Raw genomic sequence first — 18,834 nt, 5'->3', positions numbered from 1 at the left:
ACTTAACATGATTTTTTAGGGACAGTTCAGTGTGTCAGCGCCCCCTGCTTTTCCGACAGGAAACTCGTTTGTAAACCCCCCAACACCAGAGTCCATAGAGAAAATCAGTGATTTTAGCTTGCGGGGGGGACACAGGAGCTGCTGGTCTACTGCTGCCTCGTGTGGACAGTTTGTGTCATTCAGGTCGTTCCAAACCAGACATTTAAAAGAAATATAGGAAATTTGAATTTCCTATATTTCTATTTTCAATATCTCATTCACTGATATGAAAAACATATTTAGTTTAATGATAGACAGGGTATCCGCGGGGTCTTAAAAAGTCTTTAAAGCCAATAATTTGAATTTAAGGCCTTAAAATGTCTTAAATTCTCCTAAAATCTCATAAAAGGTCTTAAATACAGTTTTGAAAGGTCTTAAAAATCTATTAACGTGACTTTTATTCAAAACGTGCATAAACTTCAGTCTCACTTTGAAATGTTTCTGTTTTTGAGGATGTGATAACATAACTACAACACGGAACTAAAGTAGGCCACCTGTGCTGCCCGGTGACAATTTATCCAGCACCACTAGCTAGTGTGCTGTGCGCGCGCTGCGGTCTGTTACAGCTTAGCATAGCAGCTTAATGAAAGCCCACAGTGAAGCCAAATTGCAAGTTCAACGATTTGTGGGCTCCAATTTTCCTTCATTTCTTTTATACTTTTTTGCCAGTATGGCAGCCGTTTCTTGCTATATGCGGACTATGCAGCTGCATAGGGCCCCACAGCCACCAGGGGGCCCCCAAACTGCAAGTCCAGACTCATATTTTATTATATTTTTGAGAATTAAAAGTACCTGTCTTTATTTGCATGTATTGGATGCATTCATTTGCAAAGCATGTAAGTGTTTGTGGGGTAATCAGAAAAAGTTAGGAATCTCTAACTCGAGTCTGAAAAAAAAATAGGGACCCCCAAATAGTATCTCGCATAGGGCCCCCAAACAGCTAGAAACTGCCCTGTGGATTTGAAATCGGTCTTAAATAATTTGTATTCATTATGGTCTTCAAAAAAGTCTTGAATTTGACTTGTTGAAACCTGCAGAGACCCTGGATAGAGCTGTATTTTTTGGGGGGGGCGGGGCTTCAGGTCAATGTTGTGACGTCGTTACCTCAGTTTGCTCCTGAGTGACGCCGCCTCTCTGCCCAGGGCGTCGTTGGCCTCGCTCGCCTCGTCCAGCTCCCACTGCAGCTTCCTGCGAGCCGCCGCCGCGCGCTGCCCCTCCTCCTCCGCCTCCTCCAGCTGATGCTTCAGCTGCTTCACGCGCAGGTTTCCCTTCTCCACCTGGAGAACCCGACCCGGGGACACGCGGTTACATTCAACAGGTGGGTTTACTGAAGGCGTCAGGCGGACCGACCGTACTCTCAGAGCTCACCTGGTCCCTGTACAGCTGCGTCTGCTTCCTCTCGTCCTCCATCTGAACGGTGACGTCCTTCAGCTTCTTCTCCCTCTGACGCAGACTCTTGGCGCTGGCCTGACGCTCTCTTTGAACATCAAGTCAAAGGTTTTAAGAAAACGTCAAGGTGATTTATGGTTCGTTAAAGCTGCTTTATTTGGGCACCCTTACCTGCTCTCGATCTCCAGCTGCTCCTCCATCTCTCTCAGCTTGGCCTCAAGGGCGGCGATAGAGGACTTGAGTTTGGAGCGGCCCTGGCCCTCACTCTCCTGCAGCTTGGCCTGCAGCGCTCTGTGTTGTCTCTCCAGCTGCTGCCCGTTTGCCTCCCTGCTCTGAGAGGTCAGTCTCTCTGCTGTCAGCTCCGCCCCCAACTGCTCCACCTGCACGGCGGCGGTCAGAGTGAACGCCGTCGAGGAGCGTTTTAAAGGGGGAATGGTCTAAGATGGAACCGCACGCGAACTATCACGCTTCAACTGTCTGCTCTCTCTGAGCCTCCGTGAACCTACCAGCTGCTGGCTCCTCCTCAGTCGCTCGCTGAGGTTCTCCACGTTGGCCTGCTCCTCCTCCAGCTCCTCCTCCATCTGGCCGATCTTCGTCTCCAGGCGACGCTTTTCATCAGTGTGCAGATATCTGTGTGAGAGGAAGACGAGGACATGAAACTAGATGTTGGAAGGCTGTTAGGTTAACGAGTAAAACAGCACCCGTACCCGTTCTCTTACAGGGTGTCCGCGGGGTCTTAAAAAGTCTTAAATCCAATAATTTGAATTTAAGGCCTTAAAACTTCTAAAATTCTCCTTAAATCTCATAAAAGGTCTTAAATACAGTTCTGAAAGGTCTTAAAAATCTATTAACGTTACTTTTATTTAAAACTTGCATAAACTTCAGTCAGGTGATAATTGATCGAGCACCACTAGCTAGTGTGCTGTGCGCGCGCCGCAGTGTGTTACAGCTTAGCTTAGCATAGCAGCGGAGAAAACTTAATGAAAGCCCACAGCTAAGCCGAATTGCAAGTTCAACGATTTGTGGCTCCAATTTTCCTTCATGTCTTCTGTACTTTTTTGCCAGTATGGATTTGAAATGGGTCTTAAATTCTATCCATTATGGTCTTAAAAAAGTCTTAAAAAGTCTTACATTTGACTTGTTGAAACCTGCAGAGACCCTGTCTTAGCATCTCCTGTCCAAACAATGTCAAAGTTGGCACTAATGACTGTAAAATCACAAATTTTCTCTATAGACTTTGGTGTGGGAGAGTAATCTGTTTTAAAAACTTCAGATTTTTCCCTTCTGAACTTACATTTTTCCCTATAATTGAAAATAAATGGAAGTGTCTTTTGAAAATGCAGTAAAGACTCTTACTTTCCAGAGGAGTTACTGGCCAGATCTTCATGTAGTCCATCTCTTTCCGCCTCCGCCTGCTTACGAGCTCTGTCGGCTGCTGCCAACATCTGGACGTGAGGGATGACGTTTAAACACAAGGATATCGGCCCATTTAGACAATGAAATAAAAGTTTGCACACATGCAATAAACTCTGTCGTGAATCACAATCACTGCGGGCGTTTTCCGTGACCTCACCTCGTGCAGCTGGACGGCGTCGGCCTCCGTGACCTTGGCTCTGCGCTCGGCCTCTCGGGCTAAACCGAGCGTCTCTTTCTGGGCGACGTGAGAGTCGTCCGCCTCCCTCTGGAGATCCTTCACCTGGCCCTGCGAGGAGCAGAGGAGCAGAGAGGAGGCCCATCTTGGGTTTTAACTGTTCAGCAGTTCTTAGGACGACACTCTTTTGAAGCCATTTGAAGGTGCTATAATTGCTGACCTGGATCTTGCGAAGCTGCTTGACGGCCTCGTCCCGCCCCCTGCTGGTGGCCTCCAGCTGGTCCTCCATGTCCTTGAGCTCCCCCTCGAGCTTCTTCTTCCCAGCAGACGCCTGACCTCGTTGCTTCCTCTCCTCCTCCAGCTCCGCCTCCAGCTCACGCACCTGAAGTAGTAGAAGATGGAGAAGGTGAGTCGATCATTTCATAATCACACAACATCCATGAAAAGATTTGTCTGGAGGCTTCTCCACCTGTTTTAGGAGCTGCTTCCTCTTCTCCTCGCCCATCTCATTGCGGGCCTGCACCTCCCTCTCATGCTGAGCTCTGAGGGCCTGAGTGTTGACGTCCAGACGCAGCTTGGCGTCCTCTGCGACCTGCAGCTCGTCCTCCAGCTCCTCCATCTGCATCCTCAGCTCCTCCACAAAGGCCTCCAATCCACGCTTCGCCTTCTCCAGGTCGTGGACCTGGAAACGTGAGCGGAGAGATTAGATCGGAAGTAGTGTGGACCATTCAATTCTAGGAAGAACAAAATTCACGGTCATTCAGATAGTTACACTCTTTCCCGCGTCGTCCTTGGAGCTGATGAGATCCTCCATCTCAGCTCGTAGAGCCTTCATGATCTTCTCCGCCTCTTCCAGAGCGTCCTGGTTCTCCTCCAGAGCTCTGGCCAAAGACAACAGCCGAGTGTCCTTCTCCCTCGCCTCGGCTTCAGCTCGATCCCGCTCCTCTTCAAACTTGGCTGACACGGCTCGCTCTTCTGCAAACATCTGAGCAAGGAGAGGAGATCCTTTTTAAGTTTGACTGGGGATTCTTTGTGCAAAGGAAGAAGAAGAAGAAGAAATCGTCTATCATCTGCCAGACCTGATCAAACTTCTTCTGCTTCTTCTCCAGGTTGGAGACCAGTTGTCGCTGGTTGTCCAGGTCCACGAGGACGTCCTCCAGCTCCTGCTGCAGGCGGCTCCGGCTCTTCTCCAGCTTGTCGAAGGCCGAGGCCTTCTCTTCATACTCGGCCTTGGTCGCCTCCAGTTCCCTCTGCAGACGCTTCTTTGCCTCCTCCAGCATCTCCACCGCCGCTGACGTCTCATCCTGCTTCTTCTTACAGTCGGACAGCTGACAACGAGAGAGCTTCAGTGAGTCGTACATGTCTAAAGTAAGATGAAAGGATTGATGTTCTGGTACCACATGTGTCTCATACTGACCTGCATGTTGAGGCTGGAGACCTGCCTCTCCACGCCACGTTTGGCCTCCGTCTCCTCGTCCAGCTGCTCCATCAGACCGTCCCTGTCGTCCTCCGTCTGACGGAGACGCGAGGACAGATTCTGCCTCTGACGAGTTTCCTCTGAGAGCAGCTCCTGGTGTCGATGTGGAGGGAAAGAGCAGTGGGTCAGTCAGTCAGCTTTTGTGCACAAAGTTCATGAATTAAGATCAAATCGAGGAACTGGATAAACGGTCCGTCTCACCTGGGCGTCCTGAAGCTGAGACGACAGACTGGAGACGTCTTTACTCAGCTTGATGCTCTTTCCCTCCGCCTCGTTCACCAGACCCGTCACAGAGTCCAGCTCCAGCTAAGAGATTGACAGATGAAAGAAATAGAGATATCTGAAGATGGAGATTTTTCTTCTTCACCTAAATGTTAGATTTAGGTGTTTTGATGTTTCCTCCTCACCGTCATCTTGGAGACCCTCTCTCCGAGCTCAGTCCTCTGACGCTCGCTCTCGTTAAAGCGGGAGTGCAGCTCGTTCAGCTGACCCTCCGCCTTCTTCTTCTTGTGCTCCACATCCTGTTTGGCGCTGGCGAGGGATCGCAGGTCAGCGCAAAGATCGGCCGACTCCTTCTCCAGGGCCTGCTTGGCCTTTTCCAGACTGGCCCTCACCTGGAAGTGTGAGAGAGAGATAATGAATAATACAGTAGATAGAAGTAGATAATCAAAGGCTATGTAAAATGGTGGTTTACCCTCTTGGCCTGCTCCAGCTGCTCACTGAGCTCCTCCATCGCCTGACCGTGTCTCTGTCTCAGATCGTGGATTTGAGCCTCGTGGCTCCGCCCCTCCTCCTCCATGGCTTTCTTCAACGCGGCCACTTCCTGCTCACGCTTGGCGCTGCCAACCATACACATCGCAAATGACCACGGTGCATCACAAAGTCAGATTTCTTTGGTAAAAGCTTGTGAGAAACTTTCCCTCTACGCAGATGATGCCGTTATTTACTTTTTAACTTGGTATGGTCTGCCTTTTTAATATATTTGAACAAAGAATAAGTTGTTTGAGACCGTAGCTCCTGGTGGGCGGCGGTGGTGTCCAGACTGTCCTCGAGTTCACTGCGCAGAGCGTTCAGCTCCTCCCCAAGTTCCTGTCGCGCCGCCTCAGTCTTTGCCCTGGCGGCTCGCTCGGCCTCAAAGTCCTCCTGCATCTCTAAGAACAGAACCTCCAACTCTCGAATCCGCTTGACCGCTGCCCCGAGGTGAACGCTTTCCTCCTCCAAGCTGTGGACACAGACTGTGTTAAACCAAAATAACCAAAAACATGACATATCCAATGAGGCAACACAACGGGTGTCGCGATGTGGTGAAATTGCCTCTTACCAGGCCTGTGTGACCTGGAGCTCCTCTTCCTTGGCGGCCAGCTGGGTTCTGAGCTCGGCTAGCTGGGCCTGCAGGTCGGCAAGCTGCTCCCGGAGGTCGGCTAGCTCCGCCTCCACCTTCCTCTTGGCCTTCTCCACGTCCTGACGACCCTTCTCCTCTTTCTTCATTCGTACTGCACACATAGGGATAAACAAGGTGGTAACCGAGCCCTCTTTTTTAAAGAGGTGTCAGGGAATTATGAAATGACTCATTTACCACGATCCACTTTTAAAACTCAGTAAATATAAAGATAAACGTATACAATATTTATAAACTTAAAGGGATAGTTCGTAATTTTGGACATAAGACCTATTTTCCAACTCAGCCGGTGTGATGGAGACGTCTGGAGACGTTTTCAAGAAATTTCGTTCAGTTCTTCTAGTTGCCGAGTTTGCTGGTGCTAGCAGCAAAATTCCGAACTATCCCTTTAACTTGTATAGGGTTTTTCCTTATTCATAAATCTGAATGATAGTTTTAAGAAAGCCGGACTTTGGTGTACATTTTGTTAGATGTATTTCAACAACGACGACAGACAGGTGCTCTTTTAGTGATATATCTGTAGCCTTCATACAGATATCTGTTGCATTTCTTATCCAAACGCCACCAAAATCATCACTGCACACACTGGTGATCCCATTTTGAAGACCGATACGTAAACTGTTAGACAGTTATGTGATTGACAGAGAGACTGACAGACAGACGTTCCCTGCACTTATCGGTGGAGGAGTGATTAAAGTGATCGGAGGCCGACTGACCTTCCAGGTCAGAGATCATGGACTCATGCTTGCTCTTGAGTTTACTCAGGTTCTTGGACTTTTCCTCCTCCTCGGCCAGGTTGGCGCTCATGTCGCTCAACCTCTCGTCCAGAAGCTCCCGCTCCTGAAAACGGTCACACGCTCTTGAGAGTAAGAGAGAGTTTCATAGCATGTGTGGTAAATAATACAAAAAATAATAAAAAACCCTGCTGATGCCGTGCCTTCTGCAGTTTGTGATTCTGCTCCTCCATCAGAAGGAGGCCCTCCTCCATGTTCTTGACTTTCCCCTCCACGGCCGCTTTCTCCAGCTGCAGCTTCTGCCGAGCGTCTTCTTCCTCTGCGATGTGGGCCTCCGCCAGCTGCCGGAAATCGGACAAAATTTGTGACCATTCAAAAAAAAAAAATGGATATTTTGTAACTAGCCATGTAGGTAACGCTTTCTTTTACAGTCCCCTAATTACCTGGTATTTAGCTGGTAAATTCATGGTAACACTAAAGTGTTGCTAGGTAATTACCAAGGGTAATAAGATAAGTAAATACAGTGAAACCGTTGCCAAAATACTGGGTAATGCACGGTAATGTACTCGGTAAGTAAAGTAAAACTGTACTGTAAAAGAAAGCCAAGCTTGTTTCCATGTAATTACACACATTTTTAGGGTTAGGTTTGTTAGATTACCCCTTGGGTAAATAGCTAGTAATTAGGGGACTGTAGGTACCTGCTTATTACCAGTTTATAACCCAATAATACACTTACATTTACCATAGTTTTGCCATAGTTTAGCTGTACATACCTTCTTATTAACAGCAGTAATAACACGCTATAATTAACTATATAGTTACCAGGTAAATGCCCAGTATTTTGGCAACAGTTTCACTGTATTTACTTTCTTATTACCATTGGTAATTACCTAGTAACACTTTGGTGTTACCATGAATTTACCAGGTAAATACCTGGTAATTAGGGGACTGTAAAAGAAAGCGTTACCGAAATGGGTATTGATGTAATATTAGGATGATTTTTATATTTGATTTCCCACCTGTAGCTGCTCCTCCACGTGCTTCTTCTCCTGCTGCAGGCAGCTGCTTCGCTCCTCCTCCTCCTCCAGCCGAGCCTCCAGCTCCTGCAGCACCTCCTCCAGCTCCTGCTTCTTGGCCTCCAGTCTCACCCTCATGTCCTCGGCCTCGGTGTAAAGCTCCGTCTCTGCCTGTAACTTCATCTCCAGCTGGGTTCGTTCCTCCCTCAGCTACACACACACACACACACGCACACACACACTCGTGTAATTGTGATATAATTGTAATGTTCAGGAACGTACAGGACGTAAACCCGTCTCACCTGCGTGTGTTTCTGTGCGATGTCCTTCAGTTCGGCCTCAGTCTTGGCTGCCACCTCCTTCGCCGCCTTTAGCTCCTCCTCCTTCTGGCCTATTTCCTCATCTTGTCTGGTCACCTGCAACAGGGGCTTCACCTGATCCATAGAAACATACGCGCATCAAACATTAAAATTTACTCTCACCTTAAAGGTGCATTATGTAATAAATCTAAAGCAACTGGCCATAAAATCCTCCTAATATGTCACAGAGACTCAGGAATAATGTTCATATAACAAACTGAACACACCAACAACAACAGTACAGACAAAATATTTGCATTAAAAAATAATATATTTTGCAGACTGCAAATCATGTTTATGTTTTGAAATCATGTTTTGGCGTCATGTGGCGCCACCTACCGCCGTCTACCAGTCATTGCAGTCAGTAGAGTCTCAGCTGCCGAACAACCACGGGTTGCCAGTTACGCCAGGAAAATTAAACCTAAAAGACCTCGGTATTTTGAATTTGGATGTAGTAACAGTTTTTAGCCACATTCTTACATATGGCACCTTTAACCATACCTACTGCTGGCCCTAACCCCAACCCTAACCCTAACCCTGACCTTATTAACCTTAACCTAACCCCGCTCTTTGCTGCACAGAGCTCTGCCTGGGTATCGCACCCTGGTCCCGTCCACTGGCCCTGGACTGGACCACCACCACCAACCGGATCAGTAGGCCAGTGCTACTTAAGTTTTATTGTTAACTCCTAACCCTAACCCCAACCCTAACCCCAACCCTAACCCTGACCTTATTAACCTTAACCTAACCCCATACTAACTAAAAAACATTGTCTTCACCCTCAAAACCCTAAAAGGCTTTCTTTTTGTCCCCATACCTTAGTAAAAAGTCTCCACCACTGCCAGTTCCTGAGTTTCAGGTAACAGGCACAGTTTCTCTGGATGACCTTCATGGCAGTGAGTTGCTGCTGACGTTTACTGAAAGCCCTGAAAATACACAGAAGAAGACTTGTGTGTGTGTGTGTGTGTGTGATCTTCATCTTGGATGTCACAGACATACGAAATACAAGAATGACGGTCTCTCTCTCTCTCTCTCTGACCTGCGGGCCAAGAAGCCTCTTGCCTGTGCCTGGAAGTCGATGATGACGACAGTGAGTTTCAGGTCTCGCTCCTCCTCCAGCTGAGCCAGAACTCCTGTCCTGAAAAACATCTTACTCTGGCCAATGCGGTACAGGTTAGGGTCCAGGTCCAGGTGTTCCACCTGAAAAGGAAAGGCAGGTGGGAGCAGAGAGAACATGAAGGTTCATGTCAGGAAACTGAAGTTTGTAAACCACTCACTCTCCCACACCGTAGTCCATCGAGAAAATCAATGATTTTAGCTCATGGTGTCTACTCACCGATGGAGGCAGCAGTGGATAAAAACACAGACATTTTGGAAACTATGAAACATTCCTGTGAGTATTTTGTGACACAGCTCGTGTCCAAACATCGCTAGCAACACATGGCGAACTGTGGCGGTGAACAGATTTGTGCCGCTCACCATCAGACAACACGCTTGTTTGCCGTCCATGAAGCCTTTAGGGATGATGTTGGCAGCCAGAATCTCGTACCTGCAGACAAACAAACACGTTTATGTCAATATGTTGAGTTGAGTTATACGGTGAGGACAAAAAGAGCGTCCTGTTGTGAACCCTAAAGTCTCCTATTCTACCAAACGGACATGACAAACAAACAATCGGATTTTTCAAATATCCGTCAACTTTGGTTGACTGCTGCTAACATACAAACAAAGATTAAGAACATTCTGGTTTTCCATCATGGTACTGTTCGGTTTGGAATGGTAAAGCCCTGGGTCAGGCTTGTCCGTTTCACCAGACAACAAAGGAGGACATCCAGCAGCTCTGGCTGGTTATTTTGATACTATTCTTAATAGAAAAGCAAAAACAAATACGTACCGTGCTGTACCAAACCAAACCGTTCCACTCTGTGGAATGATGGCTTCATTGATACACGTTTAATAAAGCCTCAGATGGCTCCTCACCTCTGCCTGAACTCCTGGAACACGATGCGGTTTGGGAAACCCTGTCTGCAGATGCGGATTCCCTCCAGCACGCCGTTACACCTCAGCTGCTCTAGCACCAGGTGAGCATCCATCCTCCCAGCCTGCAGCACAGTGACAAACCAATGAGCTCTGGGCATACTGTTGACTCTAGCTTAGTTTGTCACATTTAATAGGACTGCAGGAACTGAAAGTATTACAAAAATTATGCATATGTGCCATTTCCACAAATGAAGAAAAAGGACATCCTTTCTGGTTTGTGAAGGCCACCATAATCCCCTGACATGCTTAACAATGCGAAGGGTAAATCCTGAATCTTTTGATTTGTAGTCTCACCATTAGATGCCACCACTTCTTACACACTGGACCTTTTAAAGGTAAAACAGCATACCCTCTTCTCGTGGTTGGGGATGATGCAACGAACAAAGTTGGGCTGAGTGTTGTGCAGCGTGGTCATCAGTTTGCCCAGAGACTCTTTGTACAGCTGGCCCACCGTGCGGAACATGCCCTTCTTGGATTTAGTGGAGGTGCGCACCGAGCTCTCTGACATCTTGGTCATGGTCTCCAGACCCACCACTCGATCCACTGATGGTGGACAAAACTGTCGTCAAAAAATAATCTCTTCACTTTTCTCTACTACCTTCTAGTTAAGCTTAGGGACCTTGGCATAATCAATCAGCCGTACCCTCTATTTGTCCTGATTCTGGTTGAGGTGTAGTGAAGTGCAAGACCTGTGCTAAACTACAGATCTGCTATGGTCCTTTGTCAGCGGTGGATGCCGTGGACCATATACCAGCAGTGATGCACAAGTCAGGGATTTGAATGACCCACAACTTTCCAAACTGTTATGAAAGCCGGACCTAACCCACTGACCTGATCCCAAGCAAACTTGTTCCTGGACCATCTGAGATCTCTGTCCAGAAGAGCACTTTACTAGGAACAACTAAGATACTGCGCAGAACCCTCAGTCTCCTAGGCCTCGGGTAGAGGACACAATCTTTGGGGAGAATGACTGTCTAGTACCAAAACGGACACTGACCGTCCTTCCAAAGGTCCTGGATGAAGTTGCTGGAGGAGTTGTTGAGCAGTGCCGTCACATTGTCGTTCAGAGGATCCATGTTCTTCGTTAGCCAGTTGGCTGCGTTATAGTCGACCTGAAACATCAATGATGTCAAGATCATCGTCACTTAATGCTGTGTGAAACATTTCCAGGACGTGGCTGACAAAATTGTCATCAACAGTGGCCCAAAGTACAAGAACCATATGTATGACAAAGACATTTGTTCCTAACGGGAGTGTAAGAGTCATTTAAGAGAACTGGTATTTATCCCAACCTTTCCGGCGTAGTGCAGGATAGTGAACATCAGTTTATCTTTGTGTTGTTTGGGTTTTGAGAACTTGACATGGCCGGTGTGGGTGTTCAGCAGCTTGTCCACAAAGGAAACATCTGTAGCTTTGGGGAACCAGCACTCCTCATCCAGCAGGGCCAAGACACCTGGAGGGTTGTTCTGTAGGGACAAACCAGGGACTGCATCAGAATCAGGCCTATTTTTGCTTTGCCATGGGAATGGTGTTTTTTTTTGCTCCATCTGTCTTGTCTGCAAGCACCATAACTATCAACGTCAGATTTGGACATCGTTTTGACCCAAGGAAAAAACACTGAATATTCTTAACCTTGCAAGATAGCGGGAAACCGAGCAGCTTTGGCTGTCTTTGACGTTGTTTGGATGACAACCCTTGAGAGATTATCCGTTCATTTTGTGCAGGGTTAGGTCAGTGAATCTGTGATGGTTACTCACTTTACTTTAGTGAAAGTGTTTAACGTGCTAGCGGGTGCAATTTAGCCTGTTCGTTAATGTGCATTCAACAGCACGTTCAAGCTTAGGTGACGCTCAGTCCAAGTTAGTCATTGGATTATGTTATCTGTTAATGTGACCTCATTATAGACACAAAAACGGCACTATATGATACGATATGAGCGCAGGTTAAGTCATGTCAGGTGATGCTCGTGTGGTCCGGACCGGCCTCTCGATGAGCTCGATGCACGGCTGCAAGTCCAGGCCGAAGTCGATGAAGCTCCACTCGATGCCCTCCCTCTTGTACTCCTCCTGCTCCAGGACGAACATGGTGTGGTTGAAGAGCTGCTGCAGACGCTCGTTGGTGTAGTTGATGCAGAGCTGTTCAAAGGAGTTGTCCTGAGGGGGAGAAAAAAGTGGCAAATCAGCAATTCAAGATTTGTTAAGATTGTTTGAATGTTCTGTCTTCACCGAGCGAGCGCTCACCTCAAAAATCTCGAAGCCAGCAATGTCCAGGATGCCCAGGAAGGAGGACGACTGTCTCTTACTCTTGTCCAGGGTCTTGTTGACTCTTGCCAGGATCCAGCGAAACAGACGCTCATACATGGCTTTAGCCAGAGCCTCCACGGCAAAATCTGCCTGAGAGGTGAAGAGATGGACAGAGGTACAGACGAAGCTATTTTTAAACATTGTTAAAACAATGTTTTGATAATGAGTAGCAGTGCATCCTCCGTTCCAGAGGGGGGAGCTGCGCTTCAGAGAGCGGATGTGCTGAATATGTCACTTCCGGGTATTGGCCAATCACAAGACAGTTGGGAAGCCTCTACGCTGGCTGGCCAATCACAACACACTCTGTCTTCTGGGGGTGAGATTTATGTCTGAAATATCTCGGCTGAGGACAGCATTAGAAAAGACAGATTTCTATCGGCTCGTTTACACCAACTAGGACGTTTTTGACCACAAAAACAAGTTAATGTATGTAAGTAGACCTCCATAACTAACATATATGTGCAACAGGACCACTCTATGTGAGCTTTAATAATCGATAAGTTGGGTCTCTAGAGGTGGACACAGATGTACGACCCAAGTCGTCAAAAGTATGGGAGAGGAAGCAAAGTTGGAGCCAAGGAGATTCACGCTAAGTTCGTAGTAAGTTAGTTTATTTATCCTTGATTATTCTCCTTCTCTTGTTTTTTTTTGTCTACATTATCTTTGTGAGGTTTGTTTGGCTCTCACCTGCTGCTTGGTCTGAGCCTTCTGCACCACCTCCCTGCCCACTTTGATGCGAGGGGTGAGGATGGCGCGGGTGAAGTCGGTCACATGGATGCCCTGCAGGTGACACACCTTCTGGGCAGCTAGGTCGATAAAACAGGACAGAGAAGAGGTCAAGTATTCGGGAGTAATTTCTAATTACTTCCTTTTTTTAAAAAAAAACCTATGTTACCCGTGTTGTCGGGCATTGTCGCCTGCTCACTGTTCCTCTCCTTCTCAAACTTGATGTTGCCAAGCTGCAGCACAGTGGACACCACCTTCAACATCCCTGCAGAGGACACAGAGAAAGTAAGAATGAAGACGTGGATCTCGTGTCAATGCCCCGCGACGTCTCCTCTCATGGTTTGGGAGCTACCATTTTGAGGCCTCAGATTTCATGTGAACTGAAACCACTGACAGTGTCTTTTTCCTGCCAACATGGCGGTGTAAACAATCTCTTGTGACGTCTGGAGCTCTACGTGGACAATCATGGTGTGTTTCCAGTTGGAAGTTGAGTTCCTTCAACAGGAACTGTTTCTTTTACTGTTCATTTTATCCGTGGACATCGTGTTGCTTCGCTATTTCATGTGTGCAAAAGATTTGTATGTGTACCGATTCGCTCCTCCTCAGTGAAGCCCATGATCTCCATGGCCTCCAGAGTCTCCATGAACATCTCGTCGTCCTCCTGACCAGGGATTTCTATGTGACCCGCCATCAGGAAGTGGTAGCTGCTGAAGTCCTCCAGCAGCAGATCCTCTACACACAGAGAGGTGACAGTTGTCTATTTCTTGTGTGGATGAAGACATTTCCTGAAACGACTTCTGGGAAACCTTTTCAAAATGACAAAGAAGAAGAAGAAGGAGCAGATGTTTTTTTCGTCCAGAGCCTAAAACTCACCCCTCATCTTGTCTTTGGCTCCGGCCACCATGTAGTAGAAGATGTGAAACGCTCTCTCCGTGTTCCCCTGGCGAATACAGCGAGACTTCTCCAGGAGATCTGAGCAGGTCGGGCGGACGTTTAGAGAGCGATAACCGAGTTTTATTGCACATTCAAAACAGTCACCGTTGACATTTGGCCTCGGAAAAGGATACAAGTGTCGACGTTTGCTCCGACCAGGTAACCCGTCACGTCAAAGTTGAGCTTGATGAACTTGCCCTGTGGACATAAGCGACGACAACATCTGCACGTCAACAACAGTTTGTGGGGGGAGTGTCCCGACGCTAGAGGGCGATTCAAACGCTTACAAATCGCGAGGAATTGTCGTTCTTGATGGTTTTGGCGTTCCCAAACGCCTCCAGGATCGGATTCGCCTGCAGCAGCTGCTTCTCCAACTCCCCCTACAGTAACACGACAAGATTACACATCATCACTCAGTTCAACTATCGCTCAACAGCAGTGAAATGTTAAACAACGGACACTCAGACCAAAGCAGAACTTGAGGTTTCATACTCACGTAGGCCAGAGATCCGGGCTGCTGCTGCAGAAGGAAACACAGAAACAGAAACAGAAAAAGTTTATTTTTTAACCAATACATTATTATATTATTGTATTATTATGTATGACAAAAACTCTATTCGTAAGAATGTGGCCAAAAACAGTTACTACATTTAAATTCATAATACCGAGGTCTTTTAGGTTTCGTTTTCTGACGTAACTGGCAACCCGTGGTTGCTCGGCAGCTGAGACTCTACTGACTGCAATGATTGGTAGACGGCAGTAGGTGGCGCCACATGCCAAAACATGATTTCCAAACGTAAACATGATTTGCAGTCTGCAAAATATTTTTTTAATGCAAATATTTTGTCTGTACTGTTGTTGTTGGTGAGTTCAGTTTGTTATATGAACATTATTCCTGAGTCTCTGTGACATATTAGGAGGATTTTATGGCCAGTTGCTGTAGATTTATTACATAATGCACCTTTAAAGGACACTATATTGCATGTTCTTATAGCTGCTGTATGCACATTTTAACATAAGAATGGAACAAAAATCAACCTAAATGCTTTTAATTCTAAGGATTAACGTCTGCGAACGACGGACGAAGGTCAAATTGCGCCTGTACACAAGTGGATAGACCTAACACTAATCAGACCGAGAACTTTTACTCATGAGAAGCTCTTCTACTCACAGGGTTGGCGTCTTTTTTGCCTTTGTGCGAGGAGGCGACGACGGCCAGGTACTGGATGACCTTCTTGGTGTTTTCTGTCTTTCCTGCCCCGGATTCACCTCTGCTTTCATCCACAGGAGAAGAGAAGAGAAGAGAAGAGAAGAGAAGAGAAGAGAAGAGAAGAGAAGAGAAGAGAAGAGAAGAGAAGAGAAGAGAAGAGAAGAGAAGAGAAGAGAAGAGAAGAGAAGAGAAGAGAAGAGAAGAGAAGAGAAGAGAAGAGAAGGGAGGCCGAGCAAGAACAACAGTCAAAGCACAAACTGTGACCATTAAACAGAGGTGTGGATGTACGAGGTACTGACACACACTGCCTGATCCAGGCTGCCACCACTCAAGGTAAACTCGATTTTTGCCACTTAACAAAGGACTCACCTGATAAAATCTACATCAGTTTAAGTCTTCAATATCCTAGAGAACGCGTTTGCCAGAGTTTTCTGTCTGGTCTGTGTCTTGAACCACTCATTCTCCCACACCAAAGTCCATAGAGAAAATCAGTGATTTCAACATCACAGTGTCGGGGGGCCCCCTATCAGCTCGGGGCCCCAAGCAGTTGGGGCAGGCTAAAATCACTGATTTTCTCTATGGACTTTGGTGTGGCAGAGTGAGCGGTTTACAAACTTGAAAAAGTCTGCGTAACACTGAGATAAAGACGAAAGAACGTCTTCTCACGATGGAGCAATGTTTTCAGTGTTCGTGTCTCAGGCCGGTTCTCAGCAGCAGGGGGCGCTCAAGTCTCAGTACCTCGAAACAAAACGGGACGGTTTGAACTCACGTGCAGAGAATGGACTGATCCTCACGGTCTGAGGAGAGAGAGAGAGGGAGGGAGATGTTAGGAAACGAGTGAGTGATGTGAACTCGGAGCTGGACGGACATGAAACCACAGAGATTAGTCTCCATCAGCAATATCACGTTATCTAAAAATAGCAGGTGATGCTCTCTCTCTCTCTGCTCCATGTAAGGTCAGTTCTGGAGCGGAGGAGAGAGTGTAGAGCGAGAGGTCAAAGGTCACGAACGGAGAAACATCCGGAGGCCAGACGACCTACAACCTCAAAATGTGTGTTTGCTGTTTCAAACAGCTTAGAAGTGATTTTTTTATTGATTTATTTGTACATTTTGAATGAGTTTTGTATTTTTTTTTGATTCACCGTTTAAAAGTGCATTATGTAATAAATCTAAAGCAACTGGCCGTAAAATCCTCCTAATATGTCACAGAGACTCAGGAATAATGTTCATATAACAAACTGAACTCACCAACAACAACAGTACAGACAAAATATTTGCATTAAACTTTTTTTTTTGCAGACTGCAAATCATGTTTATGTTTTGAAATCATGTTTTGGCGTCATGTGGCGCCACCTACCGCCATCTACCAATCATTGCAGTCAGTAGAGTCTCAGCTGCCGAGCAACCACGGGTTGCCAGTTACGTCAGAAAACGACACCTAAGCGACCTCGGTATTTTGAATTTGAATGTAGAAATGTTTTTGGCCACATTCTTACATATGGCACCTTTAACACTAAATCAATGTGACTTGTTCTGAATGTTGTAGTTTATGAATTATGCAAACCAGGTTTATTATGAACAGACATCACAACCGTTTGGTAGAGGCCTGTATCTGAAATACTGTAGGGTCTAATTTAAAAAAAAAAAAAAATCTATATAAATATAATATATATTGATTGTCGTTATTGTTATTGTAAGTAAATAAAATAATAAAAAAGGCAAAGAAATAATTTTTCTTTGCTTTTTTGTTGGTGCGTACCTAAAATGAAAAAAGTGTTTATCTCGGAACTGGTAACACGCACGCACGCACACACACACACACACACACATACACGCACACGCACACACACCTTGCATCATGTTCCTGTAAGCGTTGTCAGTGACAGAGTAGATGTGAGGCGGGACCTCGTGGCGTTTCTTGCCCTTGTACATCTCCATGATCTTCTCGGAGTAAATGGGCAGCATCTTGTACGGATTCACCACCACACAGAACAGACCAGAGTACGTCTGTGAAGACAGAGAGGACACATTAGAACAAATGTAAACCACTCACTCTCCCACACCAAAGTCCATAGAGAAAATCAGTGATTTTAACGTACACATGTAGCACACAGGTGTTCTAATGATCCACTGCTGACTCCATCAGTAAGTTCAAATTATTTATATTGTCACTTCAGTGTTTGAAATCTTCTGATCAGATTTTAATCAGTGACTCAAAGTGACCACACGAGGCAGCAGTCGACGAGCAGCTCCTCTAGATTTTCCATAGATTTTCTCTAGGAACTTTGGTGCGGGAGAGTGAGTGGTTTACAAACTTCAGTTTCATGTTAAAAAAAAAGTATTAACTTTAGTGCTGGGAGCGATAGCGGCGGTTAGCGGTGTCAACGTTAACGCACGACTCGTTTCCATGACGACTGACCGGAAAAAGACGCACGTGACGTCATGTTTACGTGACTCTCGATTGTTAAAACGAGTCTCTAAAGTAACGCTAAACTTTAAAAACAGAGGCACACATACGCAGTTACACAGGTATGCTAACGTTATTTGTAGCACTGCTCTTTCCTTTAATAAACAGACAGCTCCACTTCCGCTGTAGGCGCGCTAACGGCGCTAAAGGAGCTAAAGGAGCTAACGGAGCTAACTGGTAAACGGCGCCTGGACTCCGGTGTCGCCACACGTAAACATGACGTCACGCGCGTCTTTTTTCCTGGTAGTCGGTCGTCATGGAAACGTGTCATGCATTAACGTGCGTTATGCTAGTGCCCAGCACTAATGAACTTTTTCGTTCATCTGTTCGTGTGTGTGTGTGTGTGTGTGTGTCGCTCACATAGATGAGGCTGGAGAAGTATCGGTCTCGCAGGTTGTGGAGGACGGACGCTTCGTTGAGGAAGGTCAGGGCGGCCATGTCCTCCACTTTGCTGAACTTGGGCGGGTTCATCTTCTGGACGTCGTCTTTGCTCACCTTCACCCGCTGTCCGTTAGCGAGCTCCACCAGCACCTGCGTACGCGACAAACTCGACTCAATAAAGCAACTTCAAACCCATTGCTGTAAAGTAATATAATCAATCTATGTGTTTTATTTAAAGGGCCCTCTCTGATTACCTCATCGCCCTTCGCCTCCTTGACGCTGGCGGCCTCGAAGCCCTCCCTGTCCGACGGCACCCACGCCATCCTCTTGGCCGCCCAGTCGGCCTGTGCCACGGCGGCGTTCTGAAGATCGCCTTCCAGGAACAGGTACGTGCTGTCGTCGGCGGTCGCGTCAGCCATGTGGGCGGAGTCAAAAAAGGCTGTTGGCGTTTCAGGATCCTCACCCGGTGTCACCGGTTCAGCCTCTGGAGAAGTGACCTTTGACCTTTGACCTTTGACACGTATCGAGTCTGCTGACTCACATGACGTGAAACATTCAAATGTTAATTGTTAAAATAAAAAAGCAATAAACTTAAAAACAAATGATTCTAAGACACATATAGTATATATATATATATATATATATATATATACATGTGTATATATGTGTGTACATATGTACAGTATATATATATATATATACACACGTATGTATGTGTATATATACGTACAGTATATATATATATACACACATATATGTATGTGTGTATA

The 18,834-nt window shown here is 46.5% G+C and overlaps 1 protein-coding gene across 1 annotated transcript; it reads right to left on the bottom strand.

Annotated features, from left to right (window-relative positions):
* Positions 1–1,139: 1,139 nt before the first annotated feature.
* On the bottom strand, positions 1,140–18,483 carry myh11b (myosin, heavy chain 11b, smooth muscle; the record flags this gene model as incomplete). Its single annotated transcript, XM_083896795.1, has 41 exons — positions 1,140–1,316; positions 1,408–1,516; positions 1,600–1,808; positions 1,935–2,058; positions 2,785–2,873; positions 3,002–3,130; positions 3,240–3,401; positions 3,489–3,701; positions 3,792–4,004; positions 4,099–4,347; positions 4,437–4,589; positions 4,698–4,802; positions 4,904–5,110; positions 5,191–5,335; positions 5,506–5,718; positions 5,818–5,989; positions 6,612–6,735; positions 6,833–6,970; positions 7,649–7,855; positions 7,948–8,079; positions 8,822–8,930; positions 9,044–9,204; positions 9,484–9,553; positions 9,985–10,106; positions 10,394–10,587; positions 11,042–11,156; positions 11,337–11,510; positions 12,024–12,197; positions 12,285–12,437; positions 13,035–13,153; positions 13,243–13,338; positions 13,662–13,805; positions 13,947–14,045; positions 14,141–14,204; positions 14,294–14,386; positions 14,503–14,526; positions 15,178–15,277; positions 15,986–16,013; positions 17,067–17,223; positions 18,044–18,214; positions 18,319–18,483. The coding sequence occupies 41 exons, from the start codon at positions 18,481–18,483 to the stop codon at positions 1,140–1,142; spliced, it is 5,802 nt and encodes a 1,933-aa protein (XP_083752921.1).
* Positions 18,484–18,834: the final 351 nt, after the last annotated feature.

This window comes from Microchirus variegatus (assembly GCF_963457635.1).
Source record: "Microchirus variegatus genome assembly, chromosome: 10".
NCBI classification, from domain to species: Eukaryota; Metazoa; Chordata; class Actinopteri; order Pleuronectiformes; family Soleidae; genus Microchirus; species Microchirus variegatus.
This window is presented reverse-complemented; position numbering and strand designations above follow the sequence as displayed.